Below are 25,218 nucleotides of genomic sequence, written 5' to 3'. Positions count from 1 at the left end.
ATATTTATAATTATCAATATGAGTTTTATTTAAAATCAAAATGCACAATTCAAAAATTCATAAAAACAAATGAAAATATAGATGACTTACTTATGCGGTCAAATTCTCCCTCAAGAGCAAAATTAGTTTATTTCCAATGTCATTATAAAATGGCCAGTTTCATAAATTTTTTCATAGTACAAAAGATTTAAATTTACCTCTGTATTATTATACTCGCATTAGATATAAAATAAGAAACAATTTTAGGTAAAAATTTTTTATAATTTCTTAAAAATTATTGAACACCATTTTCAAATTCTAAGAGAGTGTAAATAACTATTTCCCATTATGGGTTATAATTTCGGGTTTTTTGTATAAGTAAAGACACAAACCCATATGAAATTTAATTTGGTCTTATTGATTAGTACTAAAAACATTTACTACAACAAGCGCCGTCGTGATTTAATACAGAAACTAAAATGAAATATTAGAACATTCATAAATTACAAAATTATATTCTAGGTAAAAGAAAAGTTTAAATATTGAGCATCATTTCTAAAATAAATAATGATTTTATTTTCTTAATAAATGCAAATTCCGAACTATGTATTTGATTTGACATATTCTAAATTTCCTAATTTACAATATTCTAAAGGTAGCTAAGTTAGAATGTGTCTGAATGAAACAGCTGACAAGATTTAAGTGAGACAGTTTACTAAATGTCAAAACTCCAAAAATTTATATTTGTTTTGAAAAACTAAACGCCGGAATGATAATTTAGAAACTTTTGTCCACATTTACTACCCCTATTAAGAATTATTAATAAAATTTGTGAGTATAAATTAAAATATTAAACTTAATTGTAAAAATTAAATATGTACATTCATATTTAGAACTTTATAATATTATTTTAGCCTTTCCTTAAAAGAAATATTAAAGATGGGTATATTGACGGATCCAACTTTAATGCAAAAAAGTAGATTAGCTAAAAATTGCATTAAACATACTAGAAAAATTTGTATATTATTATATTTAGTTGGTCTAATATATTTTGGATTTCTGGCTCATACAGATTTTAATCACGCAACTTATCTTTCAGAAAATGCCTTATCTCCAGGTAAATTTTTTAGTTTCATAAATCATAGATTTTATAAATTAAAAATTGCTTATTGGTCTAAAAATTACTATTTAGGGCTTGTATATTCGGAAATAAAACAAGACTCTGCAAGATATGCCCAATCCTTATTGGAAGAACTATCTAAAGAACGTGAGACGCATAAAGCAGGTATTCCGTACGCTTGGATTATGGCAAAGATGAAGCAAATTGGATTAGAAACACATACACATAATTTTACTGTTCACTATCCTTTCGGAGGAGGCAAAACATTTACTGGAAAAAATGTATACGGCATCTTAAGAGCTCCGCGAATTGGTTCAACTGAAGGAATAATATTTTCTACACCATACAGACCTCCTAATTCTGTTCATACTGAAATAACTGCAAGTGTACCTATACTATTGGCTTTTGCAGATTTCGCAAGAAGTATAGAATTTATTACACACTTTCAAATACATATTCTGATCAACATTAATTTCAGGGAAGAATTATTGGGCTAAAGACATAATATTTCTAGTAACTGATCAGGAGCAGTTAGGTATACATGCTTGGTTAGAGGCTTACTTTAAAGGTGGTTTAGATGGTGAAAACGGAATTCTTAATGCTGGAACTTTAGCAGCTAGAGCAGGTGCACTACAAGCTGCTATAAATTTGGAAATTCAAGATTTCGATGCTCAATATTTAGATGTCAAAATTGAAGGTTTAAATGGTCAGTTACCAAATTTAGATTTGTTTAATTTAGTACAAAGACTCGCAGTTCGAGAGAGTTTATCATCCGGTTATAAGCAAACAAAGAAAAAGAAAAAAAGCATTCATCAACAAACTTTAACTGATAATATGAAACATTTATTAAGTATGATTGTAGCACAATCAAATGGTGTTCCAACTGGAAATCATGGTTTATTTCATCGATTTAGAGTAGAATCTCTAACATTAGAAGCCGTGAAACGGGAGTCATCAAACAATCATAATAAAATGCTTGGGGCGATTAGCCTTTTAAAAACAATTGAAGGAATTTCAAGAAGTTTAAATAATTTATTGGAGAGATTTCATCAAAGCTTCTTTTTTTATATTCTTGTGGCAAACGATCGTTTTATATCGATTGGTGATTTTATGCCATGCCTAATACTTATGACAGGTTCTTTGTATATAAAAGCATTTTTAATTTGGATGTCAATCGAAAGGGAGCCAAGTATTGAAGATGATGAGAAACAAAAAAACGAAAATGAAGATGATGAGAAAAAAACTATGTGGCAATATGGAGATTTAAATTTACCTTTTGACTACATAGCAAAAGTTGCTGGTGTTGCTACGTTTTTTGGTACCTTAGCATTTTACATCCCGCAGTCGAAAGAAATAAGTGACTACTTTGCAACAAATGGTCTTAGTACTCAAATTACTGTAGCGATATTAATAACAAGCATCTCAATCTTGGGTTTTTTCGTTCCAGTTTTTGTAAATTTTACTAAAAATAGTTTTGAGGTTAATATAAAAAAAAAATTAGTTTTACAATACTTTAGCTTTAAAATTCAATTTTTTTAGTTATTGCATGTGGCGTCTCTGTTATATTTGGGCTCAGCTTTAACTGTTATAGGTCTATTAAATTTTTCTTTAGGTTTCCTACTTTCTATTGCTGCAGTTCCAATGGCAATTTATATAAGTTTTGAACATAAAAAAATTAAACGAAGTATTAGTATTATTTACACATTCCTTCTTCATCCACTTCTAATTACTTATGGAGTAGTTTTTGTATTAACATTATTTTCATTTAAAGAATTAAACTTAACAGATATTTTAATTCGTGCTGCAACTGCTACAGCTGATGCACTTACATATTCAATAGTTGATTGGATGGTAAGTATTACCTATAGTAGAATCAAAATTAACAAAATATATATACATATATGAATTTTAATTTTTCAGATATACGGTAATTGGCTTTTTGCAGTAAATACTCTAGTCTTGTATCCAGCTTGGATTTTGTTTTGGATAATCAGTCTGTCAAAATTACCAGTTGTTAAACTTAAGGAAGAATAAACAAGGAGTGCTAGCTCAACCTTGCATTTAAATTTTAAAATGTAAATTTAATTTAAGTAATACAATTTTTTTAATACATAAAATTATTGTTGCACAGTAGTTTTGATGTTTAAATTCAGAATGAAATCAAAATTTTTGGTAAGAAGGCCTTATATATCATGCAAGTACTTATTTTAGTTGGTCTAAGAGCAGTTCAGTAAAATAAATATAGATGACAATATGAATATTTTTTATTCGATAGCTTTATTTATTTCTCGACAAAATAAATAATTCGCGTATTCTTAGAGTTTTTTCATTAAATAAATTTGACTAAGTTTGATTAGTTTTAAAACATTTTCATTTTATCGTGATTCTACTATTCGTTAGAGAATTTTATTTAAAATAAAAAATAAAATTTTAAATTCGTTATTTTTATTTTTCACATAGGTATTTTAAGATATTAGGATTCTTTTTTTTGTTTTTCTACTTTTTTGTTATTTTTTAATCTAACAACTATTTTAAATCTTAAACAAAAAATTGTTTTTCATTTTTTTTACATAAAACGAATACAAAACTTAACATATAAATCTTACAATATAAAATTTTACATAATTCATATAAATATATATTTATAAAAAATATTATTAATTATTTTAATAACTCTATGGTAAATGTAAAAAAAATTATTATACACTTATATTGTCCTTATTATACTACATATATTATTTAAGCATCCTCACTATCTTTCAGTTCTTCATTTTCTTCACCAACATTATCAGCTAACTTACGTGTACCAGTCTCTGGAAGTGTTAATATTAAGACACCAGCTACAAGAACTAAACTACCACATAACGTTGTCGGAATGAATGCACCAACAAGACCCTTAAATGAAAAAAACAGAAGTTTTGTTAGGCCACTGTCAAAATTATATGTAAATTATAAAAATTAATATCTTACCAAAACATCTACAACATATGGGGCAATCATACTACCAACATGTGACATTGTTGAACATGTTCCCAAAGCTGTATTTCGAATTTCCGTTGGAAATAATTCTGTTGTGAAAAGGGTAACAATTGAATAAACTCCACTTATACCAAATCGTCCAGACATCGCAAATACAACCAACCACTGTTCGTAACCTATATACATACAAAATCATATAAATTGAAAATAAAAGTTGAAATATTAAATATTTACCCTGTGGAACAGCCAATACTAAAAGCAACGATATGCCAGCAATTGCAAACATTGTTGTTGCAGCCTTTCTTCTTCCCATAAATTTCAATAAAATCATCGGTAAAATATAACTTGGAATGTCTACTAATCCAGTAATTGCTACGTACATGTAGCGATTTGCTGCCAAATTATCAGCGTTCAATGCTTAAATAAAATTATGCAATTACATAGTGTAAAAAAAATTACTAGCTACATATTTATTTTTCAATTCTTAAGTGTATTAACTTACCAGTAACATAATAACAAAGGGACGTTACACACCACATAAAATAACAAGTCAAAACCATTCGTCTTATTCTTGGTGGGCCAAATAAAGCTCCAAATTCTTTAAAACAACCGCGAATTCTTGTCCACATGCATTGTCCTTCCATTTTTTCCTATAATGGTTGTAATTACATATGTATTAATAAGTAAATGCTAGAATTTTTAATGAAAAATATTTTTAAGTTACTTCTTTTTTCTGCTCAATGATAGGTTTTTCTTCAATTTGATTGAATTCTAAGTCTTTCTTCTTTCTGAAAACAATTTTATAAGCATCTGCAACACGATTATGACTCAGTAACCATCTAGGAGACTCACGCATTAAGCTGCAATGAAAATAATATAAATTTTTTTATATAAAGAATCGCAAAGAGAAATTTAAAATCGAGTACACATACAATATGTTCAAAATTAGTAAAAAGCCAGGTATTGTTAAAGACAATTGTAAATAACGCCATGAATCTACTAAATATGCTGCTAAAGCCAACAGAAGCATACCAGTTGGATATGATGCACTAAAAGCTATACTCATCCAAGAACGATGTTTTAAGCTGATATTTTCAGTTACTAAAATAAAAACAAATAAAATTAACTTGTAAGTATAATATCGTAACATATTTTAATCAAAAAAATTTCTTACATAATGCAAAAGCTGGATAAAATATACCAGAAGCAGCAGCACCCAATAATAATCTTCCAATTAAAAATAGTGCATACCATGGCGATACTGTTGTTAATATACTTCCTGCCATATAACAAATTGCAGCTATTGAAAAACTTGTCTTTCTTCCATATTTATCTGAGACAACACCAAATGATGATGCACCTAAAAATTTACCAATCGATACTAAAAGTTGAGCGGATGTTCTATGAACAGATTTTTCACAAACTAAATCCCACTGAAATTATAAATCAAGAATTTTTAATTGAAATATAATTTTATATATAATTTTATAGCTCATTAATTACGGTTTAATTGTAATGTGTGTGTGTGTATGTGGTTAAATTATGGAATCAATTTGAATTGAAGAGAACCACAAAATATACATATAGTGTGCTTTTCATTCGATTCGAATTAAGAATAATGCATCAATGCTTTTTATATTGTTTTGTAAGCGCTCCATATTATATAATTATGTACGTATATGTATGTTTGCATTCCACCAAAGAGTATAAGTACGTATGAATCACAGCAAGTATAATCCCAATCAATCATCTTACATAATCTTATGAGTTATCAAAGACTAATTTTTTATTATAATAATTTCTATAGTATATAATTACCTCAGCAACAATAGTAGCACCCATCTCATGATCATATTCAAATTTTGTACCATTCTTTGATCGACATGATACTTCTTGTGTTTCATGTGTCTTAATATACTGGAAGGCTTCTTCATAACCCATTTCAACTAATTTTACATAGTCATAATTCCATATTGTACAGCCTTTTGTATTTAATTTATATTCGGTAATGTTACGAATTTGTGAAGTTGTCCAATTTGCATCTCTTAATACATCAACTGAACAGTGAACTTCTTCTGGTATATGACCCAAAAAAACATATGATGATACATGAAATCCATTTAAAATATTTGGTGTGACGCATAGAAAAAATAAACTCCTGTAAAAAATATAAAGAACAAAATTAGTAATTAAATATTTGAGAAAGAAAATTTAAATATAAAATTAATCCTCATTACTTAATTAAAATTATTTTAGATATTAAATTTATCTTTCATATTTTTCTGATAAATGAATAATACTCGTAAGGTCACCGATTGATAGGAATTTTAAGGGTAAATATATAACTTATATAGAAAGTAGATATCACAAGTGATTGCGATTAATTGATAAAAAAAAAATTGAATAATTATTATAAGTTTTTTTTTGTATTTTTTATTAAAATTACAAAAATATTTTAGGTCAATGCCAATTTTTGCTTATTTACACCTTCAGTTGAAGTACTGCAATTATTAACGAAGATAAAGGAAAGGTCATGTCCTCACACAATTCTAAAAGTTGGAAAAATTGCATAATAACAATTTTATCAATTTTCAAGGAACAATTCAAATATCATAATTAAAAATAAATCAAAACCTTTGTAATATTTAAATCAAATTATGAAGAATGGAAATTTTAAAATGAATGTTGACTTTTTATATGGAAAATTCTATTTTCTGGAAAATTTACGATTTAATTTTTCACGCGAAATGAGACGCAGTGGACTTTTTTTTGTGAACTCATAGGATTTTTCGTTATTCTTATCATATCTACAGTTATAAGAGTTCAACGCCCAAATTAAACTGGCTGATGGTACCAATTCATGCCATCTCACAATTAATAAATGCAAAATTCAATTTAGACCTGAAATAATAATCTTATTTTTAATTTTAAAATCGAATTCGTAAAATTTTACAATCAAAAATAAAATAATCAAAATTTTTAAATCAGAAATGAACTAAAAAAACGTATGTAAGCGTAAGGTCAATTTGTTAGATGCTAATTAATAACTAATATATCAATTTACACACTATTGGAATAATTACCATCTCCAAAACGAAATCATTTTTTTTTTTTTAACAAACTGTGTCTATCATTGTATTTTGGTTGAAATATTTATTTAATAATGATTAATAGACAAACTTTTCACGGTTTTTAGTTTCGATAATTTGTTTTGTAGTGCAAATAACTTATAATTTAAACAATTTTATACGAACCATATACATAAAATATATAGATAGAAAAATTAAATATGGCACATATTTAATACTTTGTGATTGAACGAAATTTACAAATTTTTAGAAATATCAAGATACACTCATAAATTCATACGAGGTCCAAAAGAATAACTTTTCACGATAAAACTTCATGTGAATTCAGTGAAAACGCGTTGGACCTTATGTTTATAAGCCTAAAAATTTTGTGCTGGAACTGACATTATAGTGGTAGCTTAGGCAAAGTAGAAGTTACTCTTGTAATATAAATAACTGTATTGTCATTATATTTATACTGCAAAAATAAATAATAGTACTTTAAAACCATACACGGCTCTAAAGCAAATACATAATTGAAAATAAAAATATTGGTTATACAAGAGAATTTTTTCTAAAATTAAATAATTCTCTAACAAAAACATGTAACAATGTAGACCTTCAATACAATATTACGAATTAATATGCAATTTTAATTATGTAATTTATTGCCAATATTATTCACCAAAATTTAACAACCTTAGGGCACAAAAAAACGCACAACAAAGCTTATATCCAAATTTTGCACAAAAAACTAATTTTGAATTTCGTTACTTTTTATAATTTTATCCTCTTTCTTATTTCGAGCTCATCTTATATTACAATAACTCAATATAGCAAAAATGTGAGACGTACCACTTCAACCACTTGACCTACAATAATATATTTTTATTTTGATAATCATTCCCCAATTCGTAACAGAAACTTTAACTTCAATTACTAACCATGAGCAGTTTTCAATTTCATTTTCATTACTAAAATTTACTTTTGTTTTTTTTTAATAATATTTTATGAATTTTTAAAAATTATTTTTATTATACTCGTACTTTATTTATTAAAAAATTAAAAAATAAAATGAGATTATTCACACATAAAATTTAAACAGATGGTACACAAATTTTAGATTTGTACTCAAAAAATGAAATAAGATAAAAAAATATAAGCACAAAATTCACGCCACACCATCAAAAATTATTTGAAAATTTCTTTAGATATTTTATGCTATAAAAAAAATCTAAAATAGAATTAAAGATGAGATTTTTGTTCCCATTATATTGGCACCTACCTACATATCTAATGCAATCATATTGTATCTAATTATACATACATACTTACATATTTATTTATTAATATTATTACGTAGAAAGATTTTCGAATTTTTGCGCATATCTATGACTATAGTGTGTCATTTGAATATATTAATAAACACACAAACATACTTTTTGTATTTTTTTTATTTTATTATGAACCCATTAATTTTGGTAGCCTTGAAATGGTTTTTAATCAAAAATATCATATGAATCGAATATATACATATAATTTTGTACTAAAAGGAGGATAAACTTCAAAAATTTATTTATACATTACATACTCTTATACTCGAATATATAAAACACACATCATAAATACTACTTGGCTATTGAAAATTGCTTAAAATACTCACAGCGCAGAAAGCTTGAAAATTACATTCCTTTTTAAGTTTGAGTTACACCATATTATAGTCAAATTGTTAATTACAGTTTGGAGATTAATACATTTAAGAGACACACCCACACATTTAATGAAACATACTCTTATAGAAGATTCCTTTACAATATCAATTTCTTCGAATACATAAGAAAATATCCTTGAATTCTTGAAACAATTAAATTTAATTTGAATTTTTGTGTACTCTAAGCAGACAATTAAATTATTACTCTAAAAATTCAAGATTTATTACATAAATTTCTTCTAACTTCAAAAGTAAATATAATTTGTGCTAATTTTTAAGCTGATATACTAAAATTCGAATGTGATATAATGATTTTTATTCAACAATAAAATTTGTTTTAGTAAATTGTTTAAAATTTCAACATCCTTAAACTCTAACCTTCAATCATCTTCAAGATTTATTATTATATTAATATATTCTAGGCAAAGCATTCAATCATCTTTTACTTGAAAATTGTTTATATAACAGCTATGTATGTGTACTATGTACAAAAATAATTTTGTAATTTTCGAAAACAATAAAAAAAATTCACCAAAATAATTGCTTTTTTTTCGCTAAACATCCTCTTGATATTTGATTTAAATTTAAAATAAAATTTCCTTGATATATGGCATGTTTACACTTACGAGTACATGTTACTTACGAGCCAATATTATATAATAGCGTTGAAAAAATGTGCCACAAAGAATAAGTTTCTCATAAAATACTAAAAATTCAGATCATAATAATTTTATTATACAAAATTAGTATGTCTATAATATTAGGCTCTATGGTATATCGTAAATTTCAAAAATGTCATTTATCAATACGGATTCATCATATAAGTAGTTCGATTATAAGTACTACGATTAACTACTGTATGACTACATAATTTTTTAATTGACGTAAATATACCACGAATAAGTAAATTATAAATTAAAACTTTTTACAAATTTTCTTAGAAATTATAAAAGCAATTCTAAAAACTAAATTATAAAATAAAAATTAATATTCTAATTGCACAAAATTTTAAAAATTAACTATATTTAGAATTAAAAATTTCCAATTAATACAACGTGCGTCCTTCTTCTTACGTATTGACATTTTAATTTAATGTTGGATACGTGATAATTACTATTTAACAACTTTAATATAAGTATTATGAATTAAGATTGTCATTAATTTCCTAAATTATTTCCTAAATTATCGAAAACAAATCACGTAAATATTTACAATTTCTTTCAAAAAGGCACCGATAGTACTAACTTTTTAATTAATGTGCTATAAATAAATTAGTAATTAAAATGTGATTTCCTTAATTTTTTTGCATTCTTAATTATAACAATCAGCAAATCTAATTAAATTTACATTATATTTAATATTGTCCGTATATCTACAAGTACTAATTTGACATTATAAATGTCATCACAAAACAACAAATTTGCCCTGACTTCGAAATTGCATTAAACGGTATTAATGTAATTCGAATTCTGTAATTAATACTGTATTACTTTAAAATGAAAAAACATTAAGTCTTTCAGAAAGAAACGAAACTTAATTAAAATTTCATTTATTAATCGAATTAAAGTTGATTCCGTAGTACTAATTCTATAATTTTGTAATTCTAACCGGTATGGGTCGATGGTATGATCCTATTTTAATTATATACATACATAATTTCATTTACATTTAAATTTTCATAATCAATTATTAATTTTTCGAATTTTACAGCCAAATCAGTTATTAAGAACTTAAATTCTAATACATACATAAGCATACATAGGGTAAACAGATGGAAATTGGTGCCTTTTTATAATGTATACATAAAGTATAACTGATTTATACCAATTAAACGTCAAATATCGAATTAACATCGAATCGCATTTAGGATTCTGACCAATTATATAAGTACATATATATATGTATACATAATTTATATATTACAATAATAAAATTTATTATCACAAAAATTTCCAATTAAAATATTATGTACGTGAGACCTTTAGTTGAAATTTTTTTTTTGCATTCACTTATGAGCTTTTAAAATCCAATTTTCCAATTCATCAAAATTCTAAACCCATTTATGCACATATGTATGTATATGTACGTATACTCATTATAAATTTAAATTAATTTCCTTACATAACGTTTTTTATTACGTAAACTAAACACGTTCACCTAAAAAAAAATTCCTTATTAAAAAAAAAACTACTAAATTTCCCTATTATTTTACCGTTACTGTACATTACCGTAAAAATATACTTACTACTTATAGCTATACAAAATCAAATGTACAAATTAATATTCTAATATTTTTTTTTGGTTTTTTTTTTTCAATTCATTTTCCGTTCTCCTAAATCTCAAATAATATTGTATTTTTAACACGCTCATCACAATTTCATTTTATAAAACAAACAAAATTAAAATATAAATAATATTAAATTATAATAAAAAAAAAGCAAAACAAGAACAACAAACAAAAATAAAAGAAAGAAGTGGCGCATAACGTTCGACATTGAACTTGTAATAAAATTGGAAATACAAAAAAAAAAATAAAAAGCAAAAATAAATAAAAATGAAACAAATAGTCATTTATTTACAAACAATCAAAAATTAAGTAAAAAAAAAAATATAAAAAATTTTGCAAAATTTCGCTATTTTTAATCCGTCTAAAACACAAATTCAACACAAAATTGCATAATTTAATAATAGATTATCGAAATATTGCAATAAAAACGAGGTCACCGACTATACCATACGACATCGTATACTTTAATCGTAAATGTTTTTATGGCGTTACCCATAAGTTAATCTTATAAGCGCTTGTGTTTTTTATGAATTCAATATCAAAAGTATTTGTTTGTATGTATATTGTATGAATACACAACTAAATAAATATTTATAAAGACGAATGTATGTATATTTGAAATGAAATGAAAATAAATAATAATATAAATTTTATTTGTTAATTTTTTCTCTTTTTTGTTTTTCATAGATATTTTATATGCGCGAAAAGCATTCATCATTATAATTCAGATTACAATGCACTATTTGAATATCTGATTTACCTTTTTTTTTATTATTATTGTTTCAAACTAAATCTACATATTATTATATGTCAATATGTATGTAGGTGGGTGTATGCATAATATACAGTGAAGCATAAATCGAAACAAATAGAAATGAAATTTCTTAAGCAACACATTAGAACCACAGGCACATATGCAAGTACCTGCACATTTACCAGAGCTACGAAAGAATATCTCAAAATTTTGCTATAAAAATTTTTTCATACCGAAACTCTTGAGTTCAAATCCTTGATTTTGAAGCCTGACTCTAATTTCTTGTCTCCGATTCTTCATTTTAAGTTGAGGAGTCTAACTTTATTCGTCTAATTTGGCTCTGAATTTAACACCTGTTCAAGGGGAAAGATTTTTCGACTCCGATTCTATTTTCTACTCCTTCACTTCAATTCCCATTCCATCTTCGACTATATGCATACTTTGTGGCTATACATACATGTACGTTAATATTTTTTCAATTTGCTTACTGTGTCTATTTAACAACTGTGTTACAAAGAATTAATTGAATGATTTTTTTAAATATTCTAGTTTTAGTTCTCCAGTATTCGACTGTATAATAATTTTCGAATTTTGTTAAATAATGTTATACATACATATGCACATTAATGTTCCATATAACTATAAAAACAATGTGATGTGATTAATTATGATCTGCTACTGTGATTTTTATTATTTACATGGTTTTATTACATATATTTGTTGATTATATGTACAAGCATTTAAATATACATGTATAAATAAAGATTTCCTAATAACAAATATTACATCTAATTGTAGGGAAGCTCATTAGTAAATTCTATGTATTTTATTATTATTCTACTTACGAATAGAACAGGGAAATACTTTTATTTAATTAAGTAAATGACATTTTTCATACAAAAATATTTATTTTTATAAACAAAAGTATTTATTTGTATACACTTAGAGTTATATTTGAATTATAATTTTCTCCGCTGCATACATATAAGTTAGGGCTTAATAATAATTAACTAATAAAAATTACAGCATTTTAATTCTGTCTTACAGTTATGTAATACTCTACGTGTATGACAATATAAACTAGTTGACTTTTTCGTCTTTTATAATTTTAATAAATTTTTTTTATAATATTTTAAGAGGGTATATTAAGCAAGTTAAGAGAAAGCATTCGCCTAGTGGTGAAAAATGTAAAAATTATTCTAAAATCATTCAACAATTTTTCAAATATATATGTAAGTAAGTACTTTCTGTCAGGTAGCTTCCAGGGAGCGTAAATGTTTAAGACCAACTTAGTCCAATATAGTACCAAGGAATTACCATTAAATTGATCGAGAAATATCTCATATATTTGCCATTGAAAACCACAAATAAACAAGCACTTATACATAATCAAATGCACCATTTGCTAAATTTCCTCACACCAATTTAGTGTGAAATTCAAAATCTGTACTTAAAATACCAAATTTACATTTTGTTCATTTCCAAATTTTTTTTATTAATTTATTAATATAAAATTAAAATATACCAAAAAAATTAGTTAAAACGGTTTGCATAATATGTGTGTACATTGTCATCTAAATTTATATATAAATATAATTAATTATATCGGAAGATGTCTGGGAACGCAATAAAATTCACGAATAGATGAAACGAATGCTTTCTAAAACACTATAAAAATTAAACTATTTTTTTTTTCGTTAAAACGTCAGAATATAAAAATATTTGAATTTGTTCTAAAATTTTTTTTTATTTTTATTTCTAGTATTAAATTTTTTTACGATTAGAAATTTAAATAATGGCGTCCAAAGTTTTCTATAATTTTTATTTTTTATTTTTTGCTGTGGGTCATTAGTGTGATGTCATTAGTGTGATGGCATTAATCAATTGCTTGAAGTAAATATTTTGTGTTTTGTAAATGGTATAGGTGTTTAATGTTTTCCGATTATTAATTGCAGTAATTTTTATATGACAAAATAACTCCTATACAACACAGTGGATGGTTGCAAATAGCAAATTTTAGATTTAAATTATAATACGATAAATTAATTCCATTTCACTATAAATTATACAAATTGAAAAAACTTTTGACTTTATTGAAGGTTATGGGTTATTTTTGCATATATGTCCTTTAAAAACAAGAAACTTAATTCCTATTATATAAAATAATCAAAATTAATTCAAAGATCCATAAAATTCCAAAATATTTTTTTTTTGTTTTCAGACCCGTTTCAAATCAACTCTTATACTGTCAGACTCCATCTAATTAAAATTTTAAAGCAAAAAAAAAAATTTTTTAATTTTTTTCCAACAACGTAATAAAAATTTATTTAATAATTTTAATTAAATTTTAAAATTATTGAATTAAATAATCATAAAACTATATATACATATATATACCATAGATCTGGACGGAATTTTCCGCTACTATAAATAAAAAGTAAAAAAAAATGTGTGTAATTAAAAATTTAGATTAATATGGGGAAACAAGGTTATTAATAATTTTAATAATCGCTTCTTAGTACAGATTTAGTACATTTTTGATTCTATTAATAAAAATTTTTCTAAAATTAATGAACAAATTAAGAACAGCACCTTTGATAATTCAAACAAAAACAAAGAATCATTTAGTAACACACAAATTGTTAACTTCCCCCTACTACTTACACATACATACATACATATACACCTTATCACATGAAATACTCTAATTGATGGGGTCAAGTCAAATATAAAAATTTGGTCCATTAGAAAAAAAAGATTGCAAAAATAAAAAAAAAAATCAAAATAAAACTGATATGCAAATCTAAAATAGATTCCTTTTTGAAAACGCGCAAGCACTTTAAAACGATTTTAATTAATTCTTTATGTAAATTGCGATTTTAAGAGAAATTCAAAAATATATGATTATTAAAAAACAAAAAAATTCCTGAATGAATTTAAGAAATTTCTATGACCTTGGGGAATCACTTAATTATAATTAAAGTTTTCAATAAAAAATTAAATATTACGAATGAGCAAAAAATATATTTTATAAATAGAATTTTAATAGCTTTGATCAGTCAGTAAAATTTTTCTTTATGGATTTATAATGGTTTAAAGGTTTACACAAACTAATTAAAATTTGAAGAATCTATTAAATCAGTAGATTAAAATGATTTAATAGCCCCAATACACAGATTTGAGAAGATTATTAGAAAAGAAATTTCCAAATTTAAAGAAATTCAACCATCAGAGTTAAACTATAATTACAAATTTGAATATTAATTTTCTACAAGCGGATAATTTTCGGTTGCCTATGAGAGTGAGAACTCTATCAGGAATTAAATAAAGTAAATAGTTAAGAACAAAATAACTATTTATCTAAAATTGAAATTTTATTAAATTTGAGAGGTTTGAATGGAATTTCATTACAGACTTGACGTTTGCACAAAACTGCTTCAAGTCATAAGCTGATATTTTCCAGATTTTATAGTTAAGTCAATTAATCAAGCCGAAATGGGGATAGGTACAACTTTAATTCTATACAGATACTTAAATGTGTGATTTAAAAGATTAAGGCATAATAATTATAATAATAAATTCAAAAAGGAGGTAAAATTTTATTAAAATACAAATAAGAAACGTGCTTAAGTATACAAGTTATTTATTACCAAAATTACGTCAAATATCACATAAGTTACGCAAAAAATTAATTTTATATAAATTTTATAGCCATCTATATCGCCAAATTTAAAATCTATCAATTTTTATTTTTCTTTTAATTCTAAAAATATTATTCCAAAAATTCAAAAAATAAATCATTGGCTATCGAGTATTAATAAAATGTTGTAAAAATTGCCATTTATTTTTAACTTCAATCGCAGCAAAAAAAAATTTCTGTTTATATTTTTAATATGGTCCAATTGAAAAGAAATTCAAAAATATTAAAAAAAGCAAATTGTATCCAATTTATCATAATATGTCACAGTTCCTCTTCAATTTAATAATTACATCAAATTTTGATTACTTATATAATACTACTGTTAAAATACCAATATGAAATTAATTCAAATAATTAGTAATTAATTTTAAATATTGCACGCTAGATGGCAAAAGTGTTTTTTTGTCAAATTACTGTCTGCTACTCTACTCTCATATAATAATAATTTTGTAATTCTGTAAAATTACAGATTTTCAGATTATCATTCACATATTTACTTAAATATTTTTTTTACCTTCAATTAGAATTAATTTTTAATTCTAAAGTAAGTATAAGTCGTAAATTAGAGAACAACTGTACTGCACAATAACTTGAAAGATAGCATATGAAAATAAAATTATTTTATTAAATCCAAATGACCATTTTATAAAGCCTAAAGCTATCGTAGTTATACTAATTGTATGTCATGATATTTAATATATGTATGTATAAGTAAATATAATATGTAAAGGCACATATACTAGTAGTGTATGGTGGTACTTTAGATAAAGGGAAATCAAAACTGGAAAAAAATATCTATTATTGGATATCTTATAGAATTGTTCTATTAATTATTGAATTGTTGCATTTTAATTAAAATTAATTTGCGCATTTAGAGGTTTAAGAAAAAAGTATTTTTCAATCAGAAATGTAACAAAAGATTTTATTAAAACAAATACAATAATTGTAATTATTTGTAAAATCGTGATCTTCATTTTATTATTAATTAAAATTTAATTAAATCATAAGGTTTCCATTACTGCTTTGGTTTATATAAGAATATAAAACTTCTTTAATATTGCAGGAATATAACCGATGACATTCCGAAATATCATTTACTTCCAATGAATACTTAATAATTTCAAATATCCTAACCTAAAAGCTATGTGAAAACTTTCGTGAGGGTCCAGAAAACGTGCTGTCCAAATCTATTAAAACAAACTTGTTTAGCTAAAAACTCTTAAACAATAACGTAAAAAACATCTTACACCTACAGTGCTATCAAAAATTCTTTTGTTTTATTTGTTAAATAAAATTTAATTAAATTTAATGAAAAATTTTGGGGATGTCAATTTAAAAAACAAAATATTTATATTTCCTCACTATTAATTAGAATTGGTTCCTCTGTATGAAATTAAGAAAATATTTTAAAATAAAAAATTAAATTATTTTCTTTGGCTTTCATCTTTTCTTTTATACCATTATTTTATTAAAAGAATTAAAAAATTATAGTCGTCCACACACGATAATTAAAATTATTTTAAATATTTTCCACAAGGTGACGTAAATTTTATCTATGATCTTATTTTTATTAATGCTTTTTATAAAAATATTTTTTCTCTCTGAAATGTTTAATTATTAGTGAAGAAAATCATTTTATAAAATTTTCATAAATTTTAGTTTTACACCAATATTTTTTTATTCTTTAAATATGTGGGTATAAGTAGAATTAAAATCTTTCTGGGCTTATCTAAATGCTTGTCTAATAGCAAATTGACTTACTATGCAATATAATTTCAATTACTGAAAAAGTTGAACTGCAATTCGTTACTATTACGCATGAGTTCAAAGAACTAGTTTCTCGAAGGTATTTCCATTTCCTGCATTATTTCTCTTAGAAAAAAAAAATAAGAACTATATTGAGCTAAAATAATTTTCATTAATAAAACAAAATATATGATATTTTCCTATATAGTAATCTTCAAGTAGCAAATTAATTCTTGTGTCTACCCACAGCTATAGTTTACTTGATAAACACTTTTATAAATCCAATAAAAACTTATTTACAAACATTCATACGCTATATGTATGTATATATATAATTAGTTATGGTAATACGCAATAAAATCTAAATAGTACATCAAATAAAATCACAGTAAAATTTATGAATAATCGCTATAAATAATTAAATATACATTTAACCTAAATGTGAATCAAAGTTTGGAACTTCAATAAATTCGCACATAATTAATATATAAATGCATATAAGTAATCCCTGTAAATAAAAAGTTAATCACAATTTCTAATTAAATGTAATTAGTTAACAATAAAATATTTATTATGTAAATTTAATAAAACAAAATTAAATAAAACTGAATTAAGATTCTATTTTTATTAAATAAATCAAAAAAATTTTTGTTAATAACATTGTAAATAATATAACAATATTCTATTATATTTAAAGTGAAAAATGTAACACAGGAAATAGGAACATTTCCTCCCTCATTTAAAATACTATTAATAAATAATAATTTTGTATATGTACATGCGTACCAACATACTCACATATAACTTAATTAAGTATAATTCTATTTCAAACAATATCACTAACATTTTATTTTCGAATCTTAAATGAACGTCTATTATAACAGAAAGTTCCAGTTATTGTTAACCAGCAGAAATTTTATATGAGTTTTACAATACATTATCAGAATCATAATATATGTACATAAATTTTAAAGTAATATCATCTCATACTTACATTATGTAAGCCGCATGCAGTAAAAATATTGACTGAATTGTAATAAAACAATCAAATAATCAAAGTCATTCTATATTATGACATTTAAGAAGGAAATGTTCATATTGAACTTTTTGACATTTAAAGACGCTTTGTAAGAGTATAATATTAACTTTAAAATTAAAAATTTGCCAATAAAATTTTAAAAGTTAATAGATCTATCACAATAATTTTTGGCAATTTTTTAACAAAATCATGAAAATTACAATAAATTATTTTTATAACTGCAAAAAAATATTAATTTTACAGAATGTTCACTGTCAAAATCCTCTAAAATACTGTTGAATTGACATTTTGACAATCTAATCAATTGGAAAACAAACCCTGAAACAATAATAAATTAATTATGATTAAGGATATTTATAAATGTCAGGATGTTTATAAAGCAAGAAATGTTTTTTAAAAATACCTTTCAATTTTAATTACAATTCTTATTTCTATATTCAATTCTAAAGAACATGTCATTACATTGTCATTGAGCAATAAATCATTCGCTTCTATCATTTAAAAATTATGTCAACGGCGTGATAATTATTAATCAGAAAATTCTTATTCCTATTCGGGAGTTCATGAAAAAATTCTATTTTAATAGCATTTACAAAATAGACTTATAAACCTTTTCGGGACTTACTACAATATGCAACATAGAACCTTCCATTAAGTAGGTACTTATGGTATATTAAACAAATAAATTCTTGTTTTACTGTTGTGCGCTCTCAAAAATATAATCTTATCAAAAGTTTTTTGAACTTTATTTCCTTATCAAGGAGTTTAACAGTTAGTCAGCATAAGTATTCATCTAAAAATATTCTCTTTAAAATAAAAAACGATATGTTTTAACACTTTGACCAGAAATTGAGCCCGTATACATAGTTAATTGAATAAAAAGAAAAGATCAATCACTTTATACATCTATGCATACATTTATAAACATATGTACTAAATATATTTTACAGATATTTTTTTCCGTTTGCTATTGACCTTCTGAATAAACAAAAGAGGATCTAAAAGGGTTCATAATGTAAAATGTGTACTCGTATTTAAAAAAAAAAAATTTTACACAATGTAAAGTCTATTTTTGTAACAGTTAATGTTATCGCAGCTATTAAGGTTATCAATAATATTTTACTGTGCAATATAAAACAAAATAATGTCACCAATAATATTGACGAATTGAAGAGAATTTAAATGTTGCTACATTCTTACTCGTGTTTGATTAACACAAATTGCTTTTTGTAAGCAACGGTAACAGTTGTTGATTAATTAAATAATTTTATATGTTGTTATTTAATATAAATGTGTTTATAATTACAAATTTATAAATTATATATGTATAACAATGAAAGACTTGAATAATTGTAAGAAATTTTTATAGCAAATTGCCCCAAACTAGAATCAGTGAGAAATTCTTGCAAGAATTCATTCATTTATTCCCGTGTGTGTGCAGCTTATGAATTTTAAGAGAATGCAAAATAAACGTAAAATTTTAACAATAAAAAAAATTTTTTTTTTATTATGTACTTTTCATTGTTGCAACACAACCACTTGATTGCATATAATCTAAAAATTTTAAGCACTTAGATACTTACTATTAATACCCGTATATAAAAATATAATTCAAACACAATTTGATAAAATTGTATTGAAAGTCTATTGCTCAGCTTACTTCATACTCACTGTATTATCAAAGTTCATATTTTATAGTAGAATTATTGCCGATATTTTAATATACATATACGAATATTTTGATAATAACCTAACTAGACGATTACCAGAACCTCTCAACATCTATCAGATTTATTGAAATGTAATACAAACATTTAAGTATCAAATTCGAGTTTAATAGATTAATAAGAGTATATTTATAAAATTGAATATTTTTAATAATAGCAATTAATTAAGTGCACTTGAAATACAAATACAATAGACGGTACTTTAAATTTAAATTTCCAATAATTCTGTGTATTACAATTTTTTAGGCTTTTAAAATTTCCGTGTTCTATTACGCATTCATAGATATATAACTGTTCTTAAAAATATTTTATTAGCATTAATTTCCTGCTAATAAAAACTCCTAAATTATAGAAGTAAAGTATAGGTGCTAAATTTTTCGATTTTTTCTACTAATATGAAAAATTTCTAAATGAACACAATATAATTGTATAAGTACAATATTTTAATTTATTCGAAATTCCCCATTATTCAAAAATACTCAAATAATTTTAAATAGTTTTTCTGAATTCTCATAATATTAAAAATGACCTAACACTTCTGTAATTGCAAAATATTTATCAATTCTCAAACAATGTAATATTTAAAACACAATGTATAAAAAATATTTTTTCTAATAAAAATTCTGAATAAAATCAACTCAATTAAATTGAGAATATATTTTGGTATAGAAACAAATTTATTCTCACAACAATTTTGTCTTCTAAGTTCTAATAAATAATGTTAAAAACAAAAACCCCCTAAATCACAAATTACATATTGTATATAGAAACCAATAGGAACTATGAAAAATTCAATATTTTAAAATTTCAATAAAAATTTTTCCCTAAACTCTCAGTACTTATATAGAATTACAAAATAATTAACAAATGTTCTTGGATTTCGTAAGATTTTATTCTATACTTATGTAACAAGAATAATTCAAGCAATAAATTTTTAAAATTTTTAATTTCAATTTAATAAAGACATCATTGTAATTAATGATAGTATAATAAATAATAATAATTTCAAAATTTATATTTTCATTTAATATAATTAATGTTATAAGTAGATGGTTTTAGTCACATAAATTATTTGATTTTATTTTGTTTCGAATTTTTTTGCTTTGAAATTAACATCTGTTCTACATATGGATAAATAATGAAGTTGTATTAGTGTTATTAAGTGGGACTATACTTAAATGGGATTAAATTCAAAATGATTAATTGGACAATACTTAAATGGGATAATGAGAAATTTTCTAAATATAATTATAAGTACATGGAAATATCATTTATTAGAAAATTATCTAATCTCATTAAGAAATGGTACTCATAATTACGACATCAAACGCTAGAGTTTTTTCTATAATCAAAATTTTCATCTTCAACAGCAATGTGTGACAAAATTTTCTTTCATTATTGCATAATTCAATGTAATACAACATAAACCCCTACTTTTATATAAGTATAAATAAAACTAAATGTAAATGAAATTTAAAAAATAAATTTATTTTTATAGAATATTTATTTCAAATTTATTTCAAATATAAAAATGAAATATTCCGAGGTCATAGCGCATGCATATTTCTCTAATTTTAACCTCCCCCGAAATTTTCACTCTAATTTAAATTATTATAAATTCAAACCAAACAAATATTTTTGTAACAAAATCTACAATAGAAATTGCAAAAATTTAAAATGTTATTTATTCATTGAATTCAATTATTTTAGGTGAAAATTATTGCAAAAATCAATATTATTGTTTATTTTGTTTTCTAAACATAATAATAAAAACGTAAATATGTGCAATATGTATGTATGTACATCAAAATTTAGTATACAATATATTTACAAAATCAAGTGAAGCAAACAAAATTATACTAGACTTTTATTAGCATAAATTAAAAATTCAATACAAAAATAATTTTTTATTTAAAAACAAAAAAATTAAATATATTTTTTATTTTGTAAACACCTGTTGCATTTAATTTAAATATTACAAAATTTAATACGACATCTATGAACAATAATAAAAATATTTTCATCATTCTTCAGATAATTTTATTAACATAATTAAATTATTGCGCTATTTCTGCAAAATATTTTATGTTAATTAATTACGATGAAAAATTTGTTTGTTTATTTAATGAAAATTTCAAGAAAAAAGGGAATTTATTTAAGTACGATAATTTGTAAGAGTATTGTAGTGAAATATGAAATTATTTGGATTTAAAGAAAAACTAACTTAAAGATCTTATAAAAATGTACTTGAAGATTACTACTTATTACTTAATATAGGAAGATTTAAATTTGGCTACAAAGTCACAACATTATTATAGTCTTTGATATTATAATGAAAGTTTCATATAAGAATTTGAATAATTTTTGCATTTCTTATATTTAGAAAAATCAGTCAAGTATTCAATTTGAAAGAGACAACACAATTGCTTAAATGGAGGTGTTATATAGTAAAATCTTTACAACATCTCTTATGCCGAAAGTATAGAATCTTGTATGAACAAAGTTATTCTCATTTTTAACTAAGTCATAGTGTTCTTGGTTTTGGTCCACAAATAACATAAATAAATTGACATAGAAAAAATTATAGAACAACAATTTTTTTTTCAAGAATTTTTCTTAGTCCTTAATGAATAAGTCCCAAATAAAAGTATTTTTAGAATTTTATATTTTATAATACTTTGACCTACATACATTTTTTTTATGACTATATTGTATCACGTTTTTACTATACAATTTAAAGTTGTACTAAATTAACATAATTTACTATTTCATCACAATTTATATAAGTATGTATATTTATATTTTATATATTTAACATTATGCTATAAACTAGGAGCTTTTTAAATCTATTTTTATAAAAATAAAAATATATACAATAGCTATACATCCATTAAGTTCATTAACATGTTACGAGTATACTATAAAAATTTCATTTTACTATAAAATTTTTTTTTTATTCAAAAGTATTTTTATAATTCAAATTTTTGTAATTTTTTGGCAACACTATTTTTTTTAAAAAAAAAAAAGATTTTTCAATATTGTTATAAGCGAAGAATTTCTTTTCAAAATTCTACACGCACAATTTCAGATTTAAATTTTATATTAGGGTTTGGTTGATTCAAAATAATAAAAAGTAAATATTCTTAAAATAATTTCTGAATTCATTGCTCACATGTTTAAACCGTATGCTTTTATTAAATAAAATTTCCCAGCTTTTGATCAAAACGTTTTAGGGAATTTATATTTTTTTTCAGGAAATTTTAATTATTTTGCACAATTTTATGAAAATTTAAGCTTGTTAATTTAATAACAAATAAAATTTTATTGGCAAAATTGTAAAAATAAAATATTGCAAATATATAAGTAATTGTTTTTATAGTAATAAAAATATCACGTTTTTAAAACAATTACTTATCAATATTTTAATATGCAAATATTATTCTGCTATAGACAAATTTTTTAATTGGATTATATATGAATTTAAAAAGTCATACTATTTTCAATAAGAACAATTCATCTTACAAATAGAATGCATGTAGTATAAAATATTTATCACTATAATTTTTGTTGATTAGATGCCTATCTATATATACATAAATAATGTTAACAATAAGATTATCAATTTTCTCCACTGTGAAGTTTTATCACATTTTTTCCACTACTTATGCATCATTCTAAAATTTACTAAACTTATCAGCTAGCAGAATAAAGTTGCTGAATATGTGGACTGAAGTTTATATAACTATGTATTTAAAAAAAAAACATAACGACTTCGTCAGTCGGCACATGAAAACTACATTGTACGAATATTTATTTAGTAGTCACTCACTTTCATTTCACCCTGTGATTAAAAAGTTGAAACCTAGAATAACCCTCAAAATGAAACAAAAAAGGTGAAAAAAGTTAACAGTTATGCGAATGTGACTGACTACATAAAATCATACCAGCAAATTCATAAATATGTATGTATACTTAACATAATATCCTAAAGAATCAGCTGAAGAAAGAACGCAAAATGCTCACATACACATGTCTTTTTGCCACATAATGCTCTTTATACTTTTACATTTTACCAATCTATGTCCTTTTCAAAATATTATTACCATGTTCTCTATAATTTTCTAATACAAAAGCAATATAACATAATTATATATAACAAAATTATATACCTTTAAAAAATATTGCTTATAACAGACTATAATATACATTATGTTCAAGTACATCACATATTTCAAAAAAAAAAAAAAAATTAATGAACATAACACATGTCTAATAATGTGTTCTATATACATACATACGTATAATTATGTTTACTTTAATATAACAACTATTATACATTAAAAACCTCTTTTGGTATAAAATATATAACATTAAAATATAACATAATTTATGTAGAGTGTATACATACTATATTAATGAGTATCTCCACAACGTAGTAGATACATAACATTAGAAATATTCGTAAAAAAAACAAAAACAAAAAATACTCACCAAACCCACCATCCACCTTTTCCTATCCTTTCCAATTCATGTATAACAACATCCTTTAAAGTAGTCGTTGTCGGCTTTATATCTGTTATTACTTTTTTATCATCAATACTTTTCTCATCAGGATTATTATCCTTCTTACTGTCATTGTTCATATTTGACATTTTTGATTTTTTTTTCTCCTTCTCCTGATTTTATTTTCTTATTAGGTTATATTATATACTTGAGTATATATCACTATTTTATTATAGTTCGAATACTTTAAATTTTTATTAAATTACCACTTTTATATTTACCACTTAATATTTAAACACTATAAAAATATAAATTTTGTTTTCTAAATTGTAAATATTACAAAAAAAAAATTTTACCCAAAATTATATACACACTTATTAGATATATATAAAAATTTTCATATAGTTTTCAATTTTATTTTCCTATAACACTTATAATTTTAAAATATAAGAGAAGAAATGTGTATACGAGTATGTATTTTTAAAAATAGAATTTTACATTATTTCTCATATAAAAACATTTTATAAATAATTTCAACACACTCAAAAAAAAAAAGCATGTTTTACCACATGTTTCGGAAATTCATAAGAGAAAATGCAGAAATA

General features: G+C 23.6%; 2 protein-coding genes across 3 annotated transcripts; one reads left to right on the top strand and one right to left on the bottom strand.

The window, feature by feature from the left end:
• Nucleotides 1-802: 802 nt before the first annotated feature.
• LOC129605218 (glycosylphosphatidylinositol anchor attachment 1 protein) lies at nt 803-6,637 on the top strand. 2 transcript variants are annotated; one of them, XM_055514836.1, is made up of 6 exons: nt 803-1,096; nt 1,172-1,522; nt 1,578-2,578; nt 2,639-2,950; nt 3,020-3,174; nt 6,538-6,637. In XM_055514836.1, exons 1-5 carry the CDS (start codon nt 919-921, stop codon nt 3,131-3,133), a joined length of 1,956 nt encoding a protein of 651 aa, XP_055370811.1. In that variant the 5' UTR covers nt 803-918; the 3' UTR covers nt 3,134-3,174; nt 6,538-6,637. The 2 variants fall into 2 exon arrangements, with proteins under 2 accessions (XP_055370811.1, XP_055370810.1); XM_055514835.1 differs by lacking the exon at nt 6,538-6,637 and having other exon boundaries at nt 804-1,096; nt 3,020-3,353.
• On the bottom strand, nt 3,548-24,979 carry LOC129605219 (organic cation transporter protein). Its single transcript, XM_055514837.1, has 9 exons — nt 24,602-24,979; nt 5,897-6,236; nt 5,253-5,511; nt 5,011-5,179; nt 4,803-4,938; nt 4,581-4,728; nt 4,313-4,495; nt 4,070-4,254; nt 3,548-3,994 (listed from the first exon to the last, which is right to left on the bottom strand). Exons 1-9 carry the CDS (start codon nt 24,760-24,762, stop codon nt 3,839-3,841), a joined length of 1,737 nt encoding a protein of 578 aa, XP_055370812.1. The 5' UTR covers nt 24,763-24,979; the 3' UTR covers nt 3,548-3,838.
• Nucleotides 24,980-25,218: the final 239 nt, after the last annotated feature.

Source organism: Condylostylus longicornis, unplaced genomic scaffold, assembly GCF_029603195.1.
Source record: "Condylostylus longicornis isolate FDR11 unplaced genomic scaffold, ASM2960319v2 ptg000013l, whole genome shotgun sequence".
NCBI lineage: Eukaryota > Metazoa > Arthropoda > Insecta > Diptera > Dolichopodidae > Condylostylus > Condylostylus longicornis.
The sequence above is the reverse complement of the archived record's forward strand: the minus strand, read 5'-3'. Positions and strand labels throughout refer to the sequence as shown.